The 22,605-nt window shown below is 50.6% G+C and overlaps 6 protein-coding genes across 6 annotated transcripts; 3 read left to right on the top strand and 3 right to left on the bottom strand.

Annotated features, from left to right (window-relative positions):
- The first annotated feature begins 328 nt into the window (after positions 1–328).
- F4807DRAFT_407700 (RdRP-domain-containing protein) lies at positions 329–5,687 on the top strand. The gene is made up of 5 exons (XM_047996397.1): positions 329–3,712; positions 3,920–4,102; positions 4,204–4,521; positions 4,580–4,691; positions 4,779–5,687. The coding sequence occupies exons 1-5, from the start codon at positions 939–941 to the stop codon at positions 5,202–5,204; spliced, it is 3,813 nt and encodes a 1,270-aa protein (XP_047858891.1). The 5' UTR covers positions 329–938; the 3' UTR covers positions 5,205–5,687.
- On the bottom strand, positions 5,542–8,427 carry F4807DRAFT_123988 (uncharacterized protein). The gene has a single exon (XM_047992920.1). The coding sequence runs from the start codon at positions 8,172–8,174 to the stop codon at positions 5,880–5,882; it is 2,295 nt and encodes a 764-aa protein (XP_047858890.1). The 5' UTR covers positions 8,175–8,427; the 3' UTR covers positions 5,542–5,879.
- Positions 8,428–11,599: 3,172 nt separating this feature from the next.
- Positions 11,600–13,897, bottom strand: F4807DRAFT_123983 (alpha/beta-hydrolase). Its single transcript, XM_047992919.1, has one exon. The coding sequence runs from the start codon at positions 13,519–13,521 to the stop codon at positions 11,926–11,928; it is 1,596 nt and encodes a 531-aa protein (XP_047858889.1). The 5' UTR covers positions 13,522–13,897; the 3' UTR covers positions 11,600–11,925.
- Positions 13,898–15,190: 1,293 nt separating this feature from the next.
- Positions 15,191–17,214, top strand: F4807DRAFT_449610 (MFS general substrate transporter; the record flags this gene model as incomplete). Its single annotated transcript, XM_048000044.1, has 4 exons — positions 15,191–15,218; positions 15,436–15,682; positions 15,755–15,921; positions 15,992–17,214. 4 exons carry the CDS (start codon positions 15,191–15,193, stop codon positions 17,212–17,214), a joined length of 1,665 nt encoding a protein of 554 aa, XP_047858888.1.
- Positions 17,215–17,577: 363 nt separating this feature from the next.
- Positions 17,578–19,768, top strand: F4807DRAFT_407657 (uncharacterized protein). Its single transcript, XM_047996396.1, has 2 exons — positions 17,578–17,727; positions 17,789–19,768. The coding sequence occupies exons 1-2, from the start codon at positions 17,675–17,677 to the stop codon at positions 19,053–19,055; spliced, it is 1,320 nt and encodes a 439-aa protein (XP_047858887.1). The 5' UTR covers positions 17,578–17,674; the 3' UTR covers positions 19,056–19,768.
- F4807DRAFT_407655 (uncharacterized protein) lies at positions 19,769–22,347 on the bottom strand. The gene is made up of 2 exons (XM_047996395.1): positions 20,823–22,347; positions 19,769–20,770 (listed from the first exon to the last, which is right to left on the bottom strand). Exons 1-2 carry the CDS (start codon positions 21,595–21,597, stop codon positions 20,331–20,333), a joined length of 1,215 nt encoding a protein of 404 aa, XP_047858886.1. The 5' UTR covers positions 21,598–22,347; the 3' UTR covers positions 19,769–20,330.
- Positions 22,348–22,605: the final 258 nt, after the last annotated feature.

Below are 22,605 nucleotides of genomic sequence, written 5' to 3'. Positions count from 1 at the left end.
CTCGGAATAATTATGCCCTTTTTTGGCTCCCCCCCACCGAATTCCTCCTTCCTGCCAACCCATACACACGGGATATTACAACAATCTTGGTTTGATTGAGACTCATTGCGTATAGGTGTTAAATATAGTGGATTAGGTAAGAACCCGTTCCGCATTTACATGCACGAAAGCTTCATGAGGTCATGCCATTGCGACCTACCATGTATCATTGGATTATTCATAAAATCGACTACCTAGGTATCTGACTCAACTTGGTAGCTAGGTACCTAGGTAGATAACCTGATTGTTTCTTCGCCAAAAAGTAACTGGTCATAAATCCAAATTGGCCGTCGTCCGATTCACCTCCGATTTGGTTATCTCCAAGTGAGAATGCGCCTACTCGGGCTGCTGTGCTGCATTCTAAGGTTTCACCTTTAGACGTACCTCCTATAGGTAATCATTGACTTTCACCGTGCCCGCACTTTGTGTTACCTTAGCCTGCTTCGTCCCCTCCCCCGCAATGCCCCGGATCATCGTGACTCGAAAGTCACGGTGGTTGTTGCCTAACTCCACGCAGCGAAGCATACCGGCAGGTGCTTTCAACGATATTTAGTAAAACCTTAATAGAATAGGAGTATACTTCAGAAGTGCATTCTTTCTTTTATTTCATTCAATTTCGTCCTCTACCCATCCCTCCATAGAAGCGTGGTTGGCCGATTTCGCGAAAGTCCAATCAAGCTCTAGGTAGGTGGGTGTTGTTTAGGAGAGCTGTCTAAGTTAAGCTGTAATTGGCCTCGGGCGCCTATCGTGAGTCCGTTGGCCCACCCCCTCAACTACTACTCTGTTTGACGAACACCTTGCCCTTCCTCTACTCCGTGCGCACCCGCATTTAGCCAAGGCTAAGGATCCCTAGACCTGTATATGGGAACTCCCTTGCGCGTGGCTTACTCTAATCCAACATGGACGGCTTGGAGGTCTTTGTACCGAATCTCCCTGTCGGCTTGACTGACCACAGCCTCCGAAAACAATTGGATCCTTACATCACCGGCACACTCAACATTAAAGACTGGACTTGCGAAAAGAACCGAGGGAAGCCTTTTGGGAATATTACATTCCTCCACCGAAGCCATGGCGAGAGGTTCTTGGATACTTATGGCAATCAGCGTATCCGTCGAAATAACCCGCAAGCTCGTCTAGTTTTGCTTGGTAGGGAAGTTCAATGCAGAAAGAGTAATAGAAGTCCAAATTCCTTTCTATTGAAATCCTTGCTCAAGACAGCCGAGGACGAAAAACTTCAAGATGAAGACGACGATCACGAACAACCGCTCCCCATGAGCAAGGATGTTACATTCGAACTTCGCGGTCTTTCCTGTGGCCACTATGAATATCCAAATGGTGCATTCACATACACCCCAGATATTGATTGGCAAAATGAAGGGGTAGTCAAATTTGCTAGGGATACTCTCATCGTCTCACTCAAGTCCCACGTCGGTCCTCTCAGAGTGGAAGTCCCCTATCGTACCATTGAGGAGATAATCGTGTCGCAGCGACCGACGACCTTCACATTGACACTTTGGGAAGCACCTCGATTATTTGAGGACAATGCACCTAGCTCTGCTTCAGGTGCGATCAGAATTACGAAGACTCGGCTAAGCCAGCTGCCTCACCTTAGCGGAAGCCATGGGGAGATCTTAGGGCAATCTCTCGTCTATCGCGCCCAAGTCTCTCCAGCTGGTTTTCACGCCAAGCTGGAACATCTAAAGGAAAAGGAGAAACTTAGTTTCTCGTACTTTGACTTCCCGGAAATTTTGTACGGCCGAACCTATATGGCCGATGAGATGAAGACATTCCGGGGTCTTCTTGACGAATATTATGCCAATTCCATTGTTCCCTTTGACGTCTTATTTCAATTTCAAGCCCTCGTGCAGAATGGATATTTACTGCCTCAAACGGTTGGAATCTTGCTGAAACGCATCCGCCAGATGGCACGTGTACCCTCGACTAACGGATCTTCAAGCAACACATCCGGCAAAACTTCTAATCTATCTATGTCCTGTCCCTTTTCTGCAGGCGCAGTGAAGAAGCTTTTCAAACAGACACCTTTTCCTGGTCCAGACACCAGTGCAAGCACGTTTAGTCCAGACGATATTTGGTCACTCCTTGAGTCCAACGAAAAAGAGATCCGCCAGGGTACCGCCGAAGAGCTGATATCTGAGAGGGTAGGTCGGAATCTTGTCATGGTTTATAAGGTGGAGGTTACCCCCACTAGAATCATCTTGCTAGGGCCTGAGCCTGAGGCAAAGAATCGAATACTTCGGAAGTTTCCCAACCATATCGGCTTCTTTGCGCGTGTCCAATTCTGCGAGGAAGATGGGCAAGATGTGTTCTTCAATGCTCAGGTGTCCCTCGATCATATCTGGAGTCGATTCAAAAGAATCCTCCTCAAAGGGGTTCATATCGCCGGCCGAGAATATCTATTCTTAGGGTTCTCACATTCCTCGCTTCGAGCACACGGCGTATGGTTTATGGCTACTTTTGTTGACCATAACTCGAATTTCCAGACTTATTTCTCAGTAATCAAAGATCTTGGGAAATTTAGCAAGATTCAATCACCCTCTAGATGTGCTGCTCGGATTGGGCAAGCCTTTTCCGAAACCCCATTTGCAGTTGACCTTCAGGAGCTCGGAGCGACATGGGAGTTTATCCCAGATGTAAAATCTCACGATGGAAGTCGGGTCTTCAGCGATGGTGTTGGCACATTGTCGAGGTCTTTGATGGAGGCCATACAAGCTGCCCTACCGCAGAATAGGGAAACTACTACGTGTTTCCAGATTAGATGGGGTGGTGCTAAAGGAATGCTTTCTTTGGATGACACTCTTAAAGGCATGGTCATGCGCATCAGGCCGGAAAGCATGGTCAAATTTGAAAGCGAGGACCTTCGTTTCCTAGAAATCTGCGATATGGCAAACAAGCCCATTCCCCTTGTTCTAAATCGTCAGATGATCAAGATTCTAGAGGATATGAAAGTCTCAGAACAATGGTTTCTCGATCTGCAGAACCGCGAACTTACACGACTCCGTGAGATCACCGCTCACATCCATAATACCGTGACATTTCTCAAGAGACAGAAAGTTGCAGAGCAGATCAACTTCTCTAAGTTCATTCGCCGTCTCACTAGATTGGGCATCGATTATAGAAAAGATGCCTTTCTCTGCTCCATCGTGGAAACCGTCGTCCTCAAAGAGGTACGCCTTCTCAAACATAAGGCCAGGATTCCGGTCGAGAAAGGTGTCACATTGTTTGGTGTCCTAGACGAATTCAATTACTTGGAAGAGCATGAAGTCTATGTCACCTTTGAAAATGAAAAACTCTCCAGAAGTCGTGGCCTAAACCTGCATAACAAATTAGTGTTGGTAACCAGGTCTCCAGCTCTCCATCCTGGAGACATCCAGGTACGAAGAGCAGTAGTTCCTCCGCCAGGTCATCCACTCCGCTCGCTCTCCAACTGTATCGCCTTTAGCCAGAAAGGGTCGAGGGACCTTCCTAGCCAACTCAGCGGTGGTGACCTTGATGGTGATATATACAACGTCATTTGGGATAAGGAAGCGGTTTTTTCGTTGGAGGGAGTGTTCAAAGCAGCTGATTATCCTCTAGTCAAGCCCAAGAACATTGGTCGTGAGGTCACTCGAGAAGATATGACAGATTTTTTCGTCGATTTCATGGCAACCGACCAGTAAGTTTCTAGTCAAATCATAACACTCTTATTCTATTTAAAAAGTAAAAGAAATTCTTGTCCTAGGAAAGATATCTTGCTAATAAGACATTTATTAATTGCCAACTGGCATATCACACATCGAAGTCGTTCAGTCCTGTTGTTTAGCCTCTCCTTTTTAAATGGAATATCACGGGAGCTATATCCTTGCTAATACGTGTTTTATAGATTAGGTGTAATCGCTACTAAACATATGATTCTTGCTGACATGAAGAATGCCGGTACTGCTGACAATGAATGCCGGCTTCTGGCCGAGCTACACTCTACCGGTGTAGATTATAGCAAATCAGGCATTCCGATCGATGTCAACAAACTCCGGAACTTGACGCGAACGAATTACCGTCCAGAGTTGTGAGTGAACTACCAACGCACGACAATGTCATATCCTCTCCCAAGATGATGCAATTATCATTATGCCTCAAGCTTGATAAGTGATGCTAACTTTGCGACAGCTTGGCACCAGCTCCCCCTGCAAAAATCGTAGGTCGGACGGAGGTTGTCTTTGAAACTCAAAGACCCACTTCTATTGATGATGACGAAGACGAAGATGGCCCAAGACACAAATATTATAGATCGGACAAAGTTCTTGGGAAATTGTTTCGAGCTATCGATGAGAAGAAGATCTGGAAGAAAGACATCCATCAGAATATTGACCGTCATGGATATTCAGTTTGGGATCAATTAATCTGGAACATCCAGAACCGATGTAGAGCACTAAGGAGAGTTAATTGGAAGGCAGCTCTAGACGAAGCCCATCGCATCCGAGAGGCGTAAGGACCTGTTATCGCTATACGATATAAGACTAACTAACTATTTGAACCTTTATAGTTACGACGATGCGATATGGAGCGCGACAATGGATTACTCGGATAACTTCACCAAGGGCTTGACGGAGCTAGAGGTCTTTACTGGCTGCATCTTCAGCAAGTCAGGTATCCAGGTAGGCCTCGTCCAGACCAGATCTATGCCGACATCTTTATCTAAATCTACATTGCATTGAGGATATCGGAATACTAACAATTATTAGACCCGGCGTCAAAGAGATAAATCGATCCGGCTTAAGGACGAGTACGACAGAATTGCAAAATGGGTCGAGGGAGTGATCCGCAAGAAGGAGGTGAAAATGCGGGAAGATGAAGATAACGACAGTCATGCCGACGCTGACGAGCTCAATGACGAGCCCGCCAGTCGTGATGTGACTAACCTGGATCCCGGCCTCGCATTATCGGCGCTCGAATTGAGCATTGCTTGTCTTCACGTGAGCACCGAGCAGTCTGACAACTTTGGCAGAAGCAAAGTCGACTTCCAGAGCTTTAAGATAGTTGCTGCTCAATGCGCGCTAACAGAGTTGGATCTCGCCCTTGCGCGGCAAGAAGCTGCTCTAGCAGCGGATCTGGTGGCAGCAACTTCGAGCTTTCCTCATATAAAAATCTCCGAGTCTCGAAACAGATAGTACAGTTGGGAGATGCTAATGACATGTATGAATGGTTGATTTATGTTCGGTTGGTCAGCTACGTATGGTTTAGCACGTTTATGGTTACTTACGAGAGGATGAGATGAGATGTCAGGTCGGCCATTGGCTTATCAGATACTTTCCTTGGGTTACTTGAGAGATGGTTCATCTAGGTTGCCGCTTGGTGCTACCAGATCCATAACCTCATACGATGATACGCGAATTCACTTTTAATAATCCCAATACAAATAGGAAGACCTCTTGTGAACAAGACCGCAAAGGCCTTTTTTAACGACTTGGAGAGCAGGTACAGAATGGGCCGCAAGTAAAGCCGTGGAAACTTTTCAATTCCAACTCGACTCGACCCAGCTGGTTCTTCGGCCTATTTATCTCGACTACCTCGTACAGCCCTTGATGCATGTCCCTGTTTGACGGAGGGAGTTTAGTAACTTATATACAGCTTCAAACGTAGTAGCCGGTAGCTCGCTCGCTCGCTCATTACCCTTCCAAGGTTGCTAAGAGTTTGCTCATGCGCCCCTAATCTTTCACCCACACATCCCCTCTCCCATTCCCATGAGTTTTATAGTTTCCCACCTAGATATGCATATTCTCGCACCCATCGCCTCTCTATTTACCATTTACCGTTTACTTAGTACCTAGGTACCTAGGCATTTTTCACCTATTATCTCTATCCCTGGCCGTCGCCTTATCCCGATCCTTATCCCGGTCGGAGCTCTCCCGCTCCCTCACGTCGCGATCGCGCTCGCGCTCGCGCTCCCTCTCCTTCTCGCCCCGGTCGCCGCGGCTCGCTGACGCGGACGCGGGGCTGCTGGCGCGCGTCGGCATGTAGAAGTCGTACCGGTCCGGGAACAGGATGATGTTGGCCAGCCGCACGACCTCGGCCTCGGCCTGCGTGCTGCTGGAGCTGCTGGACCGGCTGTCGCGGCTGCTGCTCCGCGACGACGTGTCCATGTCCATGTCCACGTCCCCGTTGGCGTTGGCGTTGGCGTCTTTCTTGTCCTTCTCCTTTGGAAGAGACGAGGACGAGTGCTTGTGCGCGTGCCGCCGGCTGCTGCTGCTGCTCTTCTGCGCCCCGCTCCCGCTCAGGTTCCACGGCGCGAGACCCATCGCTTGCAGGCCCTCCTCGCCGCCGACCCCGCGGATGTCTTTCTCCCCTAGGCGTCCCGTGTGCGGCGCCTCGCTGCCGAGACCCGTCCCCGTCGAGTCGAAGTCCGGGCCCGGGTGCCCGCGCAGGAAGGTCTTGCGCTGGCGCGCGAGATACAAAGCGTTAGTCTGCGTTAGGGGCGCTGCCGGCGTGTATACCAGCATGGACGTGTTGTCTTCGCTCGTTGCTGCGGGAGCTCCCTCGGTGGTGCTGCCGCCCGACGAAGACGAGGTCTGCGGCCGGCTGCTGGTCCGGTAGTTCGTGTTGGAGAACTGGTACGCCTGGTCCGGGTGCCAGATGATGTAGTCGCCGACCTGCAGCGTCGGCGCCGTCACCAGGCTCTTGTCGAGCTGCAGGTGCGGGTGCCACGCCGCCGTCACGCGCTGCGCATGGCCCGGCACCGCGCCGTGTATTATCGTCGACGGCTCCTTCTCCAGCGTCCAATTCGACGCGTCTAAGTACTTGTCCCACGCTTCGGCGCCCGCGCCCTGTGGAGGCGGCCCCTCTTTCGCCGTGAAGAACGGGCGCAGCAGGAAGTACGCCGTGGATAGCTTCGGCGAGGGCAGGAGCCTGATCATGCCCGGCTCTACCACCGTTAGCGCGAGGATGCCTTGGAAGAGCCGCATCATGGAACACACGCCCGCGCCGTTATACAGGTCGGACGTGGCGTTGATGCGGCCCGCCGGATCCCACGCGTCGTACGATTCCCAGTCTCCCTTGAAAATGGCGTCGTAGAGGCCGGTGCGGCCGTACCCGTCCTGCTCCCAGCGCTCGAGGCTGCCGTTGTCCACCTGCGCGATCTGCGCGGCCGACGTCGCGGCCGCGGCGGCGATCAGGCTGTCCTCGTGCGTCGCCGCCGTCACGGCCCCGTTCACGGTCAGGTTCCCATTGGAAAAAGACTCGATCCGGATGCGGTCCGCGTAGGTGATGGGGAAGCGCGTGGCGAGGCGGTCGTCGTTGTTCGTGTTCCACAGCGACATGGCGAAGCGCTGCGCCTGCAGCACGTGCGGGTGCGCGCGCGACCGCACCTGCGCCGGCGTCCAGAAGAAGTCGAAGCAGGTCGGGTCCTGCGCCGGCGGCGGCTTGTACTCGTGCTTCATCTCGAGGTACTTCTTCGTCTCCTCGACCCAGGTGCTCGCGTCGGCCGCGGGCACGACGCCCTTCACGACGCCGATGCCGTGGCGTTTCAGCTGGGCATGGAAAGGCGCGACTTTCGCGTCGTCGTCGATGTCCGTGAAGTTGATTTCCGGGATCAGTCCCGCGCCGTTCTTCTCGATGTACTTCACCTCGTCGCGCAGGGCGGCAATCAGCCGTCCCCAGGACGCTTCGAGCGCCGATTCGTGGCCGGCTACGAGTCGCTTTTTCAGACTGCCGAACCGCGAGGGCAGGGGAACCGGCTGGGTGCCGTAAAAAGACAGTACCGGGGGCTCCATGCTCTTGGTATTAAACGTCCTCGTCCTGCTTTTCGAATTCCTGCCTTCTCTGTGGTCGCCGTTTCTTGTCCTCTTTATCCCTATAACTCCGATCTGCGGCGTTGTCGGCGGCGGTGGTAAAATGGCTGCTAAAGAGGAATTATTATGATTAATTGGTGTCGTTATCGCCGTATTCGTGGTTGTCGTCGATCCTGCTGCTATCCCTATCGACGTGGAAGATGAGGAGTGGGAAGTTTGGGGTTTCGTCGCAGGGCCAGCGGCCGTTGCGGTTGCGGTAGCAGCAGCGGCAGCCATAGCGCTCTCGAATGGAGGTAGTGGTGAGGGGAGTGCCGCAGCAGCGGCTGTGCGCTGTACCACGTCTACGTTGGACATCCTCAGCCTTTTCCTTTTTCCCTGGTGCGTACCCCGTGTCTTGTGATCTCTCCAGTGCGCTGTAACCCGGCCATTCAGATTCCGTAAATCTTTCTGCTGCCCACACTGGGCACCGCGGGGTCGAGCAGGGACTAAATAGGTATGGGATGGGGAGAGCGGATGTATGGGGACGTATGGGGGATGGGAATGTATTGATGTATCCGGGGAGGTAGCATGTGTAGTATGGGTGTAGTATGGATTATGGCAAATATGACAAGTATCTAATGGGCGAGAAGCAGGCAAAAGCTAGCTACCAGGTTTGAAGAAACGTTTGTTTGGTTCGCGAGGGGCATACCAAGATGACAAGGGTGTATGCTTCTCGCCCACCCGCCCCCATTCATCATCCCCATTCATCCAGGGGTCTTTTCTCCCATGCGGCAGCCCGGGCCGAACAGGCATGGTTGCGGCGCACCTATTTAGATTGACGAGCCGGCTCGCAGCTCCGGGGACCAGTGTAGGCCTAGCCCCTAGACCCAGAAAAAAATAAGTGTCGCTTGACGGACCGCCTTACTTGAAGCGATGCTTAGACGATCAAAAGAAGCTGGCAGGTGGATTAGCGGATTCTCGATTAACGACCGACAAGACACCAAATAGATTGAATCTGGGTCCCTATCTCTCTCTGTCTCTTGTCTCCAGGATCTTTCTAGGATCTCTCTTAACGTCCTCTTCTGGTAAAACCCAGTCTGACAGCCTGAGAGGGGAGGAGATCCTTTTCTTCCTTTTTTCAGTGCCACTCCGAGTCCCCGAAGCCCACTGCTGTATTCAAGGTGATTTATATCCCGTCCATAGCAACCGGAGCACCATATCAATGGCTTTCTATTGGTCGGGAATTTCGAACAAGGAAATTTCCCGTCGAATCTCACCCGGATCATATACTCTGCATGATCCATCCAGTCCATTCAAGATGAGCTTTTTGCTTGCGCATGTCCCGAAGCGGACCATTAAGGAAAGGCATAGCGAATTTACCAAGACGGGTCAGCTTTCTTCCTCCTCATATCCCGTCCCCATCTCTGCCAGCTCCACCCTATCACAAAAGCCCGTATAGCCTCTTATTTCTCGACGACGCTCGTCGCGAACGGCGAACTCGCAGACATATTTCTACCGGGGCACGTGCCGTTCGCCACCAAGCGGTTGCGACATCTCAGTGCTCACTTTTACCCCGAAACATCCCTTGCTGCATTGCACCTACGGTAAGACGTCGCAAGTATCGCAAGTACCTCCCCACGAACAGGTAGGAGGCAGAGCATTTCTCCCGGGCGAGAGGCTCGACGTGGCTCCTTTTGCCTAGGCCTCAGCCGCGTTCCAACCTTGAAAAAGGCTCTATAAATTCCCGGTTTTCTCGCTGTAGCCCTCCGTTTTCGGCAATCATGTCGCGGGAAACGCAACGCGTAGCAGGAATCGAACTTCCGGTCTATGGTTCGTTGGGTAACGTTACGAAGGTGGTGCTACTCCGCGTATTTCTTACCTTCCTACCCGTAAGGTACTGTGATACGTTTGAGAACCCAGATATGCGGGTTCGCCTGGGAGTCCTACGATCTCGTTATGGCGGAGAGATCCTACCGTCGTCGTCGGAGTCTTGGGCGTTTTGAGTTAAGCATGATACGAGAAAATATTCTGGAAGTTGTCACAGAATACTTTTATTCCTACCCAAGAACAACGTTTAGCTACTATTATACCAGGCTTAGGTCTCTAGTTTGGCGTATCTGTGGCTAAGAATATCGCTATCAAGTAATGTGCTAGCTCTTAAGTTCTTTTCACCCTTTCACGCATTACGTCCATACCTATTCGTTTCCATCCTATCATTATCCCCTATTCGGACAAGGCATAATGGTAGCTAATAGCCGATTAAATTTATTGATTAATTGTCCCACAAAAGATTTCAACGGCATCATGAGCATATTTCCATCTGCCTAGGTACGATTTGAAGATTTGAACTGTAGCGCCCACGTTCTGTCGACTTAAAGAGTTAGCCTCGCCGCATTGTCGATGAGATGAGCAGCTTAGCGTCAGATCACAATTATAGGTACCCGTCCAAATCTGGAGCGATATCAGTACCAACTGCGGTTGAAGATTGGCTAGGGTCAGCCCACGAACAGACAAGCTCGAGAGGCTACCGGGAGTAGGGACCGCATGAAGATCAATTCCGGGGAGTGTCATTCACAGGCGGCTCCAAACCTCCCGTCGAATCCACCAGACCGGGACCCTGGAAATCCACGGAGTCTCACATGTTTTCCCACAGGTGTTCAGTACCTACCTGGAGAATCGATATGGCGTTATTGACGACGACGATGATACGCGTGGGGGCTTTATCAGCTCACCTCCCAAGGCATCAATTTCCAAATGGGCCGTACATACAGAAGGTAACCTTGGCGGCTGCCGGGAACACATCAGACATATATTTAATATCTAGCGGCTTTCCGACTGGCGGGTCAGCTCTGCTTGCGTCATCTCGAGGCCTTTCCACATGCAGTAACACCCTAACAGACTGCCCTTCCGTCGTGCCGGCGGCGTAGGCTAATCCTCGCCAAGGTGGGGGTCAACTCGCCGACGATTTGATTATTTTCGGAATTCGGTTCCTCCTCGTCTTCCTCTCTCCCACGTGATCGTCAAGATCCCTTCTCGACGGACAAGTCACCGTGATATGATGAATCATGCGTGAGTAATGCTAGTCGTTCTCTATTTGAGACTATTCGATGTCATTTTCTACGAATAGATAGGATAAACATCAGAATCGTTGAACGACGCGTCATATCTGCCGATATGTTTGACTGATCGACGGAGGGATCTAAGCCTCAAGCGAGCATGTTTGATCGCAGAACTGAAACTATGTCGTTGATCTAAGCCACTCTGATATACCCGATCCAACATCCCTGAGGAAACATTTGAGAAAAATGCGCATTGTACAGTCCTAGGCGGTAACCTGGCCCGCTTGCCGATTACCGAGCTGTGCTCGCCTGGAGATAGTATCCGAAGCTTGAATGGGATTTTCGAAGATATTCTATCATCGCTCATTGTAGCGAGCCATCGTGGCAAGCATACTCGTCGAGAAATGTTAGGCATGTTAAGGACTAGAGCTAGAGATCTATACGGGGATGAACCACTGAATGATCGTAGGTCTCGATTCCTTTAGTCCCACGGTCTATATATCTGCGCATAATGTTACTTGCAGACTGGACTACGTAGGACAACGCTCTTCAAGCATCTTGGCTTGCGGGTTAGGTAGCTTTCTCGTGGTGCATGGCATACTTGGCGTTCTTATCAACCCATCATAAGGTTGGTGAAGCACGTTTATATTGCCAGCCCACCCCACGAGACCTAGATCTTACTCAATTCTCGTCAAGGAATAAGTCGTCTCCTACGCAGCACATTAGGTATCTGAGTAGTGAAATAGGAGATGAATGGGATCTTAAAGACGACATAGCGAGCTTAGACGTAGGTACCTAGGTATGTAAGGATTGTTAAATCAAGAAGATCGCGATGTTGGATTCTATTTCTCTGCGACGACTTCAGAGGCTACCTCGACCTTACCCTTACGTAGGTACCTACCTACCTGTATTGTTAGCAGCAGCCGGAACGTGAAAATAATTTTGTTAAAATTCAAATCTATCTGAAGGGATATCTACTCACAACCATAGTTTACACTCCAAAAAGGAAGCCAGTCCTTTCGATGTATTCGGCCCGGCCAACGCAAACCGCCTAGGTAGGTACCTACTTATATAAACCCTTCTACGGCCTTCCAGAAACCTTCCGGGTTCTCGCACATAGGTAAGTGACCCGCCTCCGGCACAACAGCTAGCTTAGCACCAGTCTTTCCCAGCTGATCCTTAAAGCCGTCCATAGCCTTGACCAGCGCTCCCTTCCCATCCGCCTCCCCGACGACCAATAAGCCGGGGAGCCGGCTCTCCTTCAGCTCGGGCGTCATGTCGTAGTTCCAGAGGGCCTGGCACCCGTTCTTGAAGCCCTCGACGTTGTTCTCGGCGACCATATCCGTGATCCAGCGCGCGGTCTCCGGCTTCTTCTTCAGCGTGTCCGGGTGGAACCAGCGCTCGACCGTCTGGCCCGCGAGCTTCCTCATCCCGTCGGGGCCTTCGGCGACGGCGATGCGGTCCTTCCATGCCTGCGTGTTGGCGGGGCTGGACGCGGCGTTGAAGTCGCACGCGACGAACCGGTTCAGCCGGTCCGGGTGGTCGAGCGCGAACTTCAGCGTCGTCGCCCCGCCCATCGACACGCCCACCAGCGCCTCCAGCTTCGGGATCCGCAGCGTGGCCATCACGTAGCTCAGGTCGTCCGACAGCAGGTCCAGCGTCGCCGGCCGCGGGAACGGGATCGCGTGACGCCCCCGGAAGTCGTACCGCAGGATCCGGTACTTCGGCCGCTGCTTCTTCAGGATCTTGATGAAGGGGTCCCACATGTGGTACGATGTCAGCAGCGAGTTCACGAAGGCGATCACCGGCGCTTTGGGGTCCGGGTTGCCTTCGAGCCGGTACGGGACCGCGAGGCGGTCCGATAGGGTTAGGGTGAAGTCGATGACCGCGTTGGAGGTTACGGAGAGGTTGGTGGGATCGCCCGGCCCGAAGCTAGATGCCTCGCCGCCGAGCTTGGCTAGGTTTTCCAGATCGCGCGGGGCCGGTCCGAATATGTAGAACAACGAGTATACCCGTTGCGTTTTTAGCTCCGCGGACTTCTGGACCTCGACCCATCCCGGCGTGCTCTCTGATATGTTCTTCGCTACGTCGCCGAGCCTGTTCTCGTTTGCGAACTCGTGAAGCACGATGAAGGACGTAGGCGCTCCGATCTCCAGACTGGACGTCCGGAGGATCCGCGAGCGCAGCCAGCCGGGCACTCTTGATAGCATGTCTACGTGATCATCGTACCATTTTAGAGTCTTAGCCTCCGCGTTTGCTACTTTCTTGAGCTTTAGCTCTACGGTGAAAAGAGTTATGCGCTCGGCCTCGAGGTCTGTCAAGTGCGCGCTCGGGATGAACTGCTGGGATTGCTTCGTGGACACCAAGTCCCAGTAGTGCCTCTCCACGTCCACCTTGGCGATAGTCGCGGCTTCGTGAGCTGAACGGTTCTCCCGCAGCTCCTTGTACATTGAAGTTTCCAGCAGCGGCATAGACGTTACATTGTAGACAGCTAGAAACTCGGGCTTCTTCCCGTCGGCGGCCTTATAGCGGATCCCGTTTTGGAAGAAAGGCAACCGAAGCCTAGTCGGGCCATGTTCGTTATTATACCATTCGTGGAATTGTGCTAGTGGCAGCTCGGGATGAGGCTGCATAGTCACGAAGAGCATACCGGGGTTGGCCATGATGTCTGACGTCTCCTGTCTCCGGTCTTTCCGCGATGGTACTGGGGAGGCATTAGCTAACTATGTTGATATTTACGATTGAGCTCGCAGGATAGGACGGAATAACGAGACATGTGCTTACCAAGGTGTGGAGATGGTTACTTTAACCCCAATTTTGCAATTTATAATTCCTCGAATTTTTTTCTCGATTTCTTTTGGTCACGAGTTTAGGTAGTTTACGCACGAGTAGCAAACAAGGTAGCTTGGAGAAAGCGACAAATGGTTCTAGATTTCTAGAATCTACCACCCTTTCGGTAGAGAGCCGCTCTGCAATTAAACGATGGATATTCCCCACGGCAACTCGTCGGCAGATAAGAGAAAATGCGAAGTGGAGTGAAGGTCGCAAAAACACTATGGAATATCGTGATCCCGACACCAGCCCGACTAAAATACCTAAAAATGCGTCGAAGCACGCGCCAACGTCAAGAAGTATTCTTAATCAATCCATCCTTGGCATATTGGATATATGGCCATTATGACGAACATAATCCTGTTTTCCTCTTTACCCCCAGCTAGCCTCGCGCTCAAGCGTGCAACATGAGACTGAGCCCTACATGACACTAAGCCCTTACCAAGACTGATATGGATAAAAGCTATCGTCGGCAGTCTAATTTAGTCTCATATAGCTCTACTGAGCAAACCTAACGGACGCGAGCTTTCGGGCGAGTAAAGCTGAGCTACAGCTCTGCTTTTAGCCCTACTTTTTACATAAGCTCATACCATTGGTACAATTATGTAGGCAGCATTGAAGAGCGAGGAAGTTTTGCACGTGCTTTTTGCTAACGCATAAGAATGAACGACAAATGACGAAGGAATTGAGGTGGACTGGAGAAGTTGGGCATCGTCGTAAGGTAGAAAAAGCGACCAGGAGCTTTTGTCAGCGACAGGATGTATCATACAGTCGCCCGACAAAAGTTTGAGTCCGTTTTGTTAAGCCTCAAGTAGCGCCAAGATTCTACTATTCCTATTATAGAACACGCTATCCTAATATAGTAATTAAACGTTGCCGCTTTATACATTTTAAACCTGTCTATTCTAATAATAAGTATACCACCCGTTAGCTGCTATTATTGCCCGAATTTTTTAGGTAAACATTAGATTAAATATAGACTTTGATAGGATAAGTTGTTATAGCGTTTCCTTAGTGTTTAGGCGCGGTCAGTCAGGGTGTAATTTATAAAGCAACCAGACTAAAATTACTTAATCAAGCTTAGTATTACGGTTCTAGGCCTAGCGCCTTGGCGCTACTTGAGCCTTAACAAAACGGACTCAAACTTTTGTCGGGCGACTGTAAGTCTAGATATGATTCCGGCATGGTTAGCTTCTAGAAAACATCCGATTTTTTGACAGATATGGAAATGGCATACCCGATCCTCGGGGTTATCAGGGACTAGAACATCGTCAACCCATCGACAACGCAAAACCCATGATTGGTTAGCGAGACGTCCCTGGCTCGATTCGGATTCAGCTCATCGACCCGTCCGGGTCCCAGCAAACAAGGTGACGATCTTCGGTCAAAGATGTAAGCACGTCAGCGCACAGGAAAACCTTCCGACGCGGCCTGCCAAGACTCAAAAAACTATCCGAACGGAAGGTATTTCGCCTCGTAATAACGGCGTGGGCTCCGAGGATGGTCAGAGGCTTCCGGGTTTGCCTTCGTTTTTTCTTTCGCATATTCTTTCTCGATGCAATAGTCCTACCGTTTCAAAAGTATTTAAAAGAAACTTGGATCATGGCTTCACCGATAGCACGTGGCTGTAGGGTCTTCCCTAGCGTCCGAGCAGCGATTGGGATGATCCTTGAACACGATCTCTTATTAGACGAGAGCGCACAGCACAATGCAAACCGACTCAACCGCGGCCGTAACTGCGACAGCTAGCTTCAAACACCAAAACCTGCCGGAAAATACGGAGGACCGCGTGGACGTGCAGATTTCAAGAACCCCTGACGAGAAATCGCGAAGAGACTATCGGTTCTGGGCTATTATAATAGCGCTTTGCATAGTGTCGTTGCTCTCCGCAGCTGAAAATACCGTCGTCGTCACATCCCTGCCGACCATTGTTAAAAAGCTTAACGTCGGCCAAGACTATGTATGGATTAGCAATGTGTTCTTCTTAACGAGGTGGGTGTAATCTCCCTTAAACACCGAAACGTCTCATTCTTGTTAAATGACTAATTCGCGTAATGGATGAAGTGCGGCCGTACAGCCTTTATGTGGGCAATTGTCCAACCTCTTCGGACGGCGCCATCTCGCTCTATCGATTGTAGCTATTTATATCCTTGGTAGTGGAATATGCGGTGGTGCCAGCAATCCCGCCATGCTAATCGCTGGCAGGGCTGTCCAGGGAGCTGGGTCAGGCGGTACGATCGAGCTTGTCCACACCTAACGCGGTATCAATATCTAGGTATTCTTGTGTCTAACTGCGACTAGGAATCAACATGATTATCGATGTTATTATATCCGATCTCGTCCCTCTAAGGCAACGCGGAAATTTCATCGCCATCATCCTCGCAGTATACGGCATCGGGACGACACTAGGACCATTCATCGGCGGAATCATCGTCGAAAACACGTCTTGGAGATGGGTCTTTTATATCAACTTGCCGATTGGAGCTGCGGCGTTCATACTCCTATTCCTATTTCTCCGCGTCAATTGGGATAGATCCGCGACGGCCTACGACAAGATTCGCCGGCTCGATTATATCGGGAACGGTATCCTAATTGCGTCTACCGTGTCAATTTTAATAGCATTGACGTGGGCAGATGCGGTATATCCTTGGGGGTCCTGGCATATTCTCGTGCCTCTCCTTGTCGGAGTAGGGGGTATGATGCTGTTCGTGGCTTTCGAGGGCTTGCCGTTCGTAGCTGAGCCGGTCATGCCCTTGCGATTATTCAACAACCGTACTGCCGTCATCGTTTTTACCGCCACCTTTTTGAATTCGCTTCAAAATTATTGGGCATTCTTCTTCATCCCGCTTTACTTCCAAGCCGTTCGACTGGCTTCACCAGCAGAGTCTGGAGTAGACTTGCTAGTGTTCAGTCTCGTTGGCGTACCTGGAGCAGCGATCGCGTTGTTGGTTCTGTCTAAATGGGGCCGATATAAGATTCTTCATATTGTCGGATCTGGTCTGTTCGCCCTCGGGATAGGGTTGTTTAGCATCGTGGACCAAAATACTAGCACCGCCGCGTGGGTTTGGATGAATATCGCAGCAGCGTTAGGGACCAGCATGCTCATGAATACATTACTGCCTGCTTTCCAGGCGTCGGTCGAAGAAGCCGACCAGGCGGCCGCTACGGCCAGCTGGGCCTTCATCCGAAGTTTTGGCAACATATGGGGCGTGGCAATCTCGGCGGCCATCTTCAACACCTTCGCTGCAAAATATGCGCCGTCGATTGACGACCTTAGGGTTAGAGAATTACTTACATCGGGGAATGCATACTCGAGCGCGACTAAAGTCTTCGTAGAATCGTTCGAAGAGCCCGTACAGCAGCAGATCCGGATGGTCTTCACTCTGGCCCTTCATAAGGTATTTCTGATCGGTGTGCCGTTCATAGGGGTTATCTTTGTCTTGACCCTCTTCGAAAAGGAGGTCGGGCTAAGAACCGAACTAAAGACCGAATTCGGTCTCGAAGAACGGGAAACAGGTAGGTAACAGTGAGAAGTAAATTAGATATCTAGGACTTGTATTTCCGTGCCTATATATATAAAATGTTACCGTTGCGATGGCAGTAAGATCTGATCGACCAGAATATTCAATATTTGTGATATTGGAGTTACGTCCTAGGGAGTAACGTACGGAATATTGCTGATAGGGGATAGGAATTCCACTCCGGCGTATACCCTACTCGTATTGGCTACAGGGCAGATAAATTAGGCAACAGAATAGAGCGATCAAGAGCCTGTGCGAAATCGTGGCTTAGCGGGTTTAAGCGGGCGGCATTGCTACATATGCGTATAGGGCAACCGGACTTCAGATCATACCGCCCTGGTCCGATTACATGATGGAACTTCTCCTTTTTCGTTCATTCAGGGTCGTTTCAATTTAAACCAACTTTACTTCGTATAAATCATTTCAGATAATCCCGATTATTGACCCACCAAATGTCGTGAAGATGGCGACGACTCCCCATCCCCGATCTAGTCTACGACGTACTGCCTGTGACCGGTATATTCCCTATACCTAATCCGCTATGTACATACCTAGTGTTTAACATCTTGTGAAATAGATGTCGGCATTCGAAGTTGAAATGTTTCCGTGATGAGAACCAACTAAAATGTGCTCGTTGCCTACGACTCGAGCTACGCTGTGAAGTTGCGCCAGCGAAACCTCCAGGAAGGCCTCGAAAAGTACCACTTGCCCCTGCTGTAGTAGCTGAGGCGATAGATAATACAGACATGATATCTCCCCAATTTTTAGAGGGTGGAACCGAAAGGACCGTGGAAGAAGAAGCACAGTGTAGCTTGTCGCAGAGTCAGAATCCCGATGATCTTCAGCTAGATGACTTCGGCCACGCTCCTTTAACGTCACACAATAATATCAACGGCTTCTTCTTAACGCTTGTGCCGCCAATTCCCGAGCCTAAAATGCCCGAGTGGTACGAGACAAGCTGCTTCGACGCTGGCCCGAGCAGAGACCCCCTAGAGGTGCACAGTCTCTTCACTGCGAAACTAGATCGGCAAGAATGCCTCAAAGAACTCTCTCAGCTCAACGTCGACCTCCAAGTCCTAGTCCTAGCTCTCAAAGAACTCGAGAGCGGCGGAAAGCTCAACTTCTCCGCGTTCTGCTCCCACTCGCCTTCTCCGGTCGGCGACGGCGTCTCCTTTGCCGAGAAGTTCCTCATCATGTCCCAGAGGTTCCAGCAGGCCATCACGAATCTCAGCTGGGTCGTCAAGAACGATACCAAGCCGTTGCAGGACACGGCGCCTATAGTCGACGACAACAGTGACTTACCACTAGACCCTTTACTCAGCATCGACGGACCGCTACCAGCGTCAGTAGGCCAAGAGGGAGGGAACGATCACGATCAGATAGCCGCTGAAGCTGGAGTATCCGAGCAGGGCGAGCAGCTCGAAACGCCGTTCGCCTGCCTCCTCGTAAGCTGCTACGTGCAGCTCGTCAGCCTGTGGGAGAACATGTGGTTCCACGTGCGCCGGCGCACCAGCGGCATCGACCTCTCCGAGCTGACGCTCTCGGACCCGAGCAAGGGGGTCCAGATGGGCGCCTTCTACATCTTCAGCGGCCGGCTGCAGAGCATGTTCTTCTGCCAGGCGGTGCTGTATTTCCTGGACAACATCGACCGCGGCCTCGGCATCCTGGCCGAGCAGCGGGAGCAAGGGGTTTCCGGGTTGCTGTTGTCTGGCCCAAGGCACTTCGAGCTTCTGCAGAGGGAGCTCGGTGGGAAGGTTAGCAAGGGCGAGAGCGAGCGCGTGAGAGCGTTGAAGGATATGGTGGAGAAGACGAGGGAGTTCACTTCCAACGATACGGGGTGGTGAATATTACGTGTTCGTTGTCGGCCCTGCGACAAGTGCTAACTTGGCCAAGTTCGTTGTTTCGTCCTTGAATTGGTGAGAGCAAAGACGTCGAGACATACCTTGGGAGGGACGACGAAATCGTGCATTTCGGTGGAATACTTCACAGAATACTCTACTGAATCGCCATAGGGATACACGTAGATAGTTACCGAGGCACGTATCTGGTTCTCGTCCATCCCTCCGAGGGGCCCAAGAGGCTCGGTCGTTCCCCGGCTCGAAGAACCGAGACTAGACCGAATCTCCCACCGGCCAAAGAAGTAACATGACTCCTCTCACGAGCAAACATTGGATATCGCCGTCCGGTTAATAGTCTGTAGGACCACCAATTTGAAAGGGAGCAACAAACGACACTATCGTCGTTTGACTAGCGAGATCGATACTTGCTGCCTTCAGTCCAGGATAGCGGATATCCGGACAGCCTTCCCGCTGCTGAGGGAAGGATCATGATTCGGGTTGGCGAAGTAGATAGGTATTCGAATGGATTGTGTAGGTCGGGTGATATATTCATATCCCTTCAACACTCCTCTTGGCCAAGCACACTCCACTCCCCCATGCTTGCATACTCATCGTCTATGATAGCCCATTATTCGCGACCTGAGTCCACAGTCGGATGTCAATTTCTCTAGGTTAAATGATTATTAGCCAACTGAAATTCTTGAGCTAGTAACAGGGGAATTGAAGAATATACGGTTAACGTATACAAGTTATCTATGTATACTATGTCTAGCTAGTGTCCAGAAGCGATTGAAAAGCCCTCTCCTCTTCCATGGTTCTGCCCGTTTATTTCAACAACCTCTCACGTACTTTGATTCTCGGCAGTTAAGCCATTGACAAGTTACGGGTGAACCTCAGCAATGGCGGCAATCTCGTAGATTTGATCACGATGCCTTCCCCTACCGAAAGACTATCGCGATTCGACAGCGGCAAGTCTATAAAACTACCTAGGTAACAGGTAAACCTGAGTTCGCTAAGGCGAACATGAGTTTTATTGTATAAACCGAGTCTCCACGAACTTTTCATTACTCGTAAGCTATGCTCCATGGACGCCATCCTTCCTTGCGTACTCCTCGCGACCGATAACGCCTGTAGCAGTTTGTGGGTATCAACACCTATAATCAGGAGAACAGAACAGAAGGAACATTCTCGCGGTTCATCACGTCTCCCTCGACAATCTTGTCATCCGAAGTTGTCATGTGACGGAAAACGGAAACCGACTAATAGCGCGAAATGTCCATGCTAAGCACTCAGCGAATGAGGTACTTCAATAGTGAACTCGAATTTGGATTTGCCACCATCGCCGAACATAACAGGAAGCCCCTCATATATTTTGGTGTCCCGGCTCTGGGTATCATTTAGCTTCAGCTTCTTCATGTCATCGGTGACACTGGTAATCCGGGTTCTGTGTCCCTTGTTACTGACACGACTCGGCTTAGTTTCTTGTCGCTTGGGAGGGACCAACTCTTCGGCATCCCATTCGCACGTTAAAACCTTAAACTTGACCTTCTCCGGGTCTGCTCGGCCCTTGTGACGTTTCTGGCAGTGCGTAATGTAATTATCGCGAACCCAATCGAGGGTTCGGAAGACATGCGTGTTGACCTTGCAATATTGAGGGTCAACCTCATAATACGTGCGTCCTCCTTCGCCGCTAGCAAAGCGCTCTCCCTTATTTCCAAATGCTTACATATGTTAATTTCAATCAATGGGCGTGGAGGCTTACAATTCACGTACCTTGCTTTGCATAGACGCACGAGGTAGGCATAGATTTATCACGTTGCTTGCGGACCGCTAAACAATCCATGAAGTAGAATGTCTCGAGATTTTTGAACAGAGCTGCAAACTCGTAGGCATGCCGTGGACGAGTGTTATCATGGTTCCGATGAAAGTTGTGGATAATACCACAGGTACGACACACACGACATTCTTCATCCCATTTAGTGCTATAACGGATGGCCACACGGCGAATCTTGGCAAGTTGGTCAAGGTCTAGATGATCCGCCCAGTAGCCTAGCGATCGAGACCACGAAGCACCTGGATAGTCAAAGCAGACAATATCAGATGATCTCTCCAGGAGAACCAAGCGGCCATTATCCAGCGTTAAATTTCCAGAACGTGAGATCAAGTTCTCTACCAGATCCTTAGCCTCGTTGCAAGCTAAGGATAGCTGAGTGAAAGTCTTGTTCATCGTAAGATAATATGATTTGTCGGCTGCCGGGAAAGGGAAAACAGGTTTGAGGGTGCTGCTGAACTTTGCCCGTTTGGCATGTCTTCCAGGCTCGGCCTCGGAGGTTGGTACGCGATCCATGATGCTATCACCGTCGTCGGTTGCTGAGTCCGAGTCGTCCATTACGGTATCATCATTATGCTCGAACTTGAGGAAATGAATTCCGGGTGTATAAATAATCTCCTCCCATATTTGATGGCGGATATCGAATGGAAAATGTGAGAAGCAGGCGAACCGCTGGAGACTCGGCGGTACGCCTATGTGGACAGTAGAAGACGGCATGGTTGGTGAATCTGGACAGTCGAGGGGTAATTAGAGAAACTCGGCTGATGTGAGGGAGGGGATTCTCGGCAGTGTAATATACAGCAAGCGAGCGGTGACGAAAGGTGGCGTTCGTTGGCGGTCCTTAATAACCCTTGGTGGTCCTGGCTTAATTCTTCCCGGATCGAAGACAGCCCGACTGAACTATGGTAAGAGAGGTGCCTAACTTCAGGAGGCAGATTCTAGATGGTTCATATCCAGACCAATAGACGACGAGACGAAAGACGACATGCAGCCGTATCAAAGGCCCATAGTCTAGTTAAAGCGATAGTCTGATAGAAGCGAAAACTACGGGTTGTGTAGTACGGAAAACGGTTGCCGGAGGCGGACGACGGATAGAAGGATTCAATGCCTAATTTCTGTAGGTGAAAGATGAGATGGAATGTTATAAGAGATAAGTACTTAGTAGGAAGTAAGAAATAGAAGTAAAGAGTAGAATGTAGAAAGTTAAGTTGAAAGATGTTAAAGTTGAGAAGTCAAGAAGTCAAGATGGTCCGAGGTTGAAAATGGCAAGGAAAGAGAAGGGTTAAATCGGGTAGGTACCTAGGTACTGTACCGGTACTGTAGTACATGAGATACCTAAGGAAAGCGCACAGGACGTGTTTGGGCAGTTGTACGGCAGCATTCGGTGTTCAGATTGTTCATAATGTTGTACCTATCATATGCATCTAACTTGCATCTATACATATAAGTATAACAAATGGATCTATTTCGTCATATGAGAGGTTAAATCAGATGAGGCTGAAATTAGGTCAGGTACCTACAGGGCCGAAACTGCCCATACCTGCCCGCAGTAGTGGGCACGACGGGCAGTAGCAGTGGGATTACAGAGAAGTGGGATTAGGAGATTAGTGGGCTTCAGGGGAACCCCGCACTACCCTTATTTCGTGGTGGGTTGGCGGGTTGGCGGGGTTCCTTAAGTGTTTTCTTAAGGTTCGGTCCTACCTAAAATTCGAGATACGGGACGAA

The sequence above is a fragment of the Annulohypoxylon truncatum genome (genome assembly GCF_022578515.1).
Source record: "Annulohypoxylon truncatum strain CBS 140777 unplaced genomic scaffold F4807scaffold_2, whole genome shotgun sequence".
In the NCBI taxonomy this organism is placed as follows: Eukaryota; Fungi; Ascomycota; class Sordariomycetes; order Xylariales; family Hypoxylaceae; genus Annulohypoxylon; species Annulohypoxylon truncatum.
This window is presented reverse-complemented; position numbering and strand designations above follow the sequence as displayed.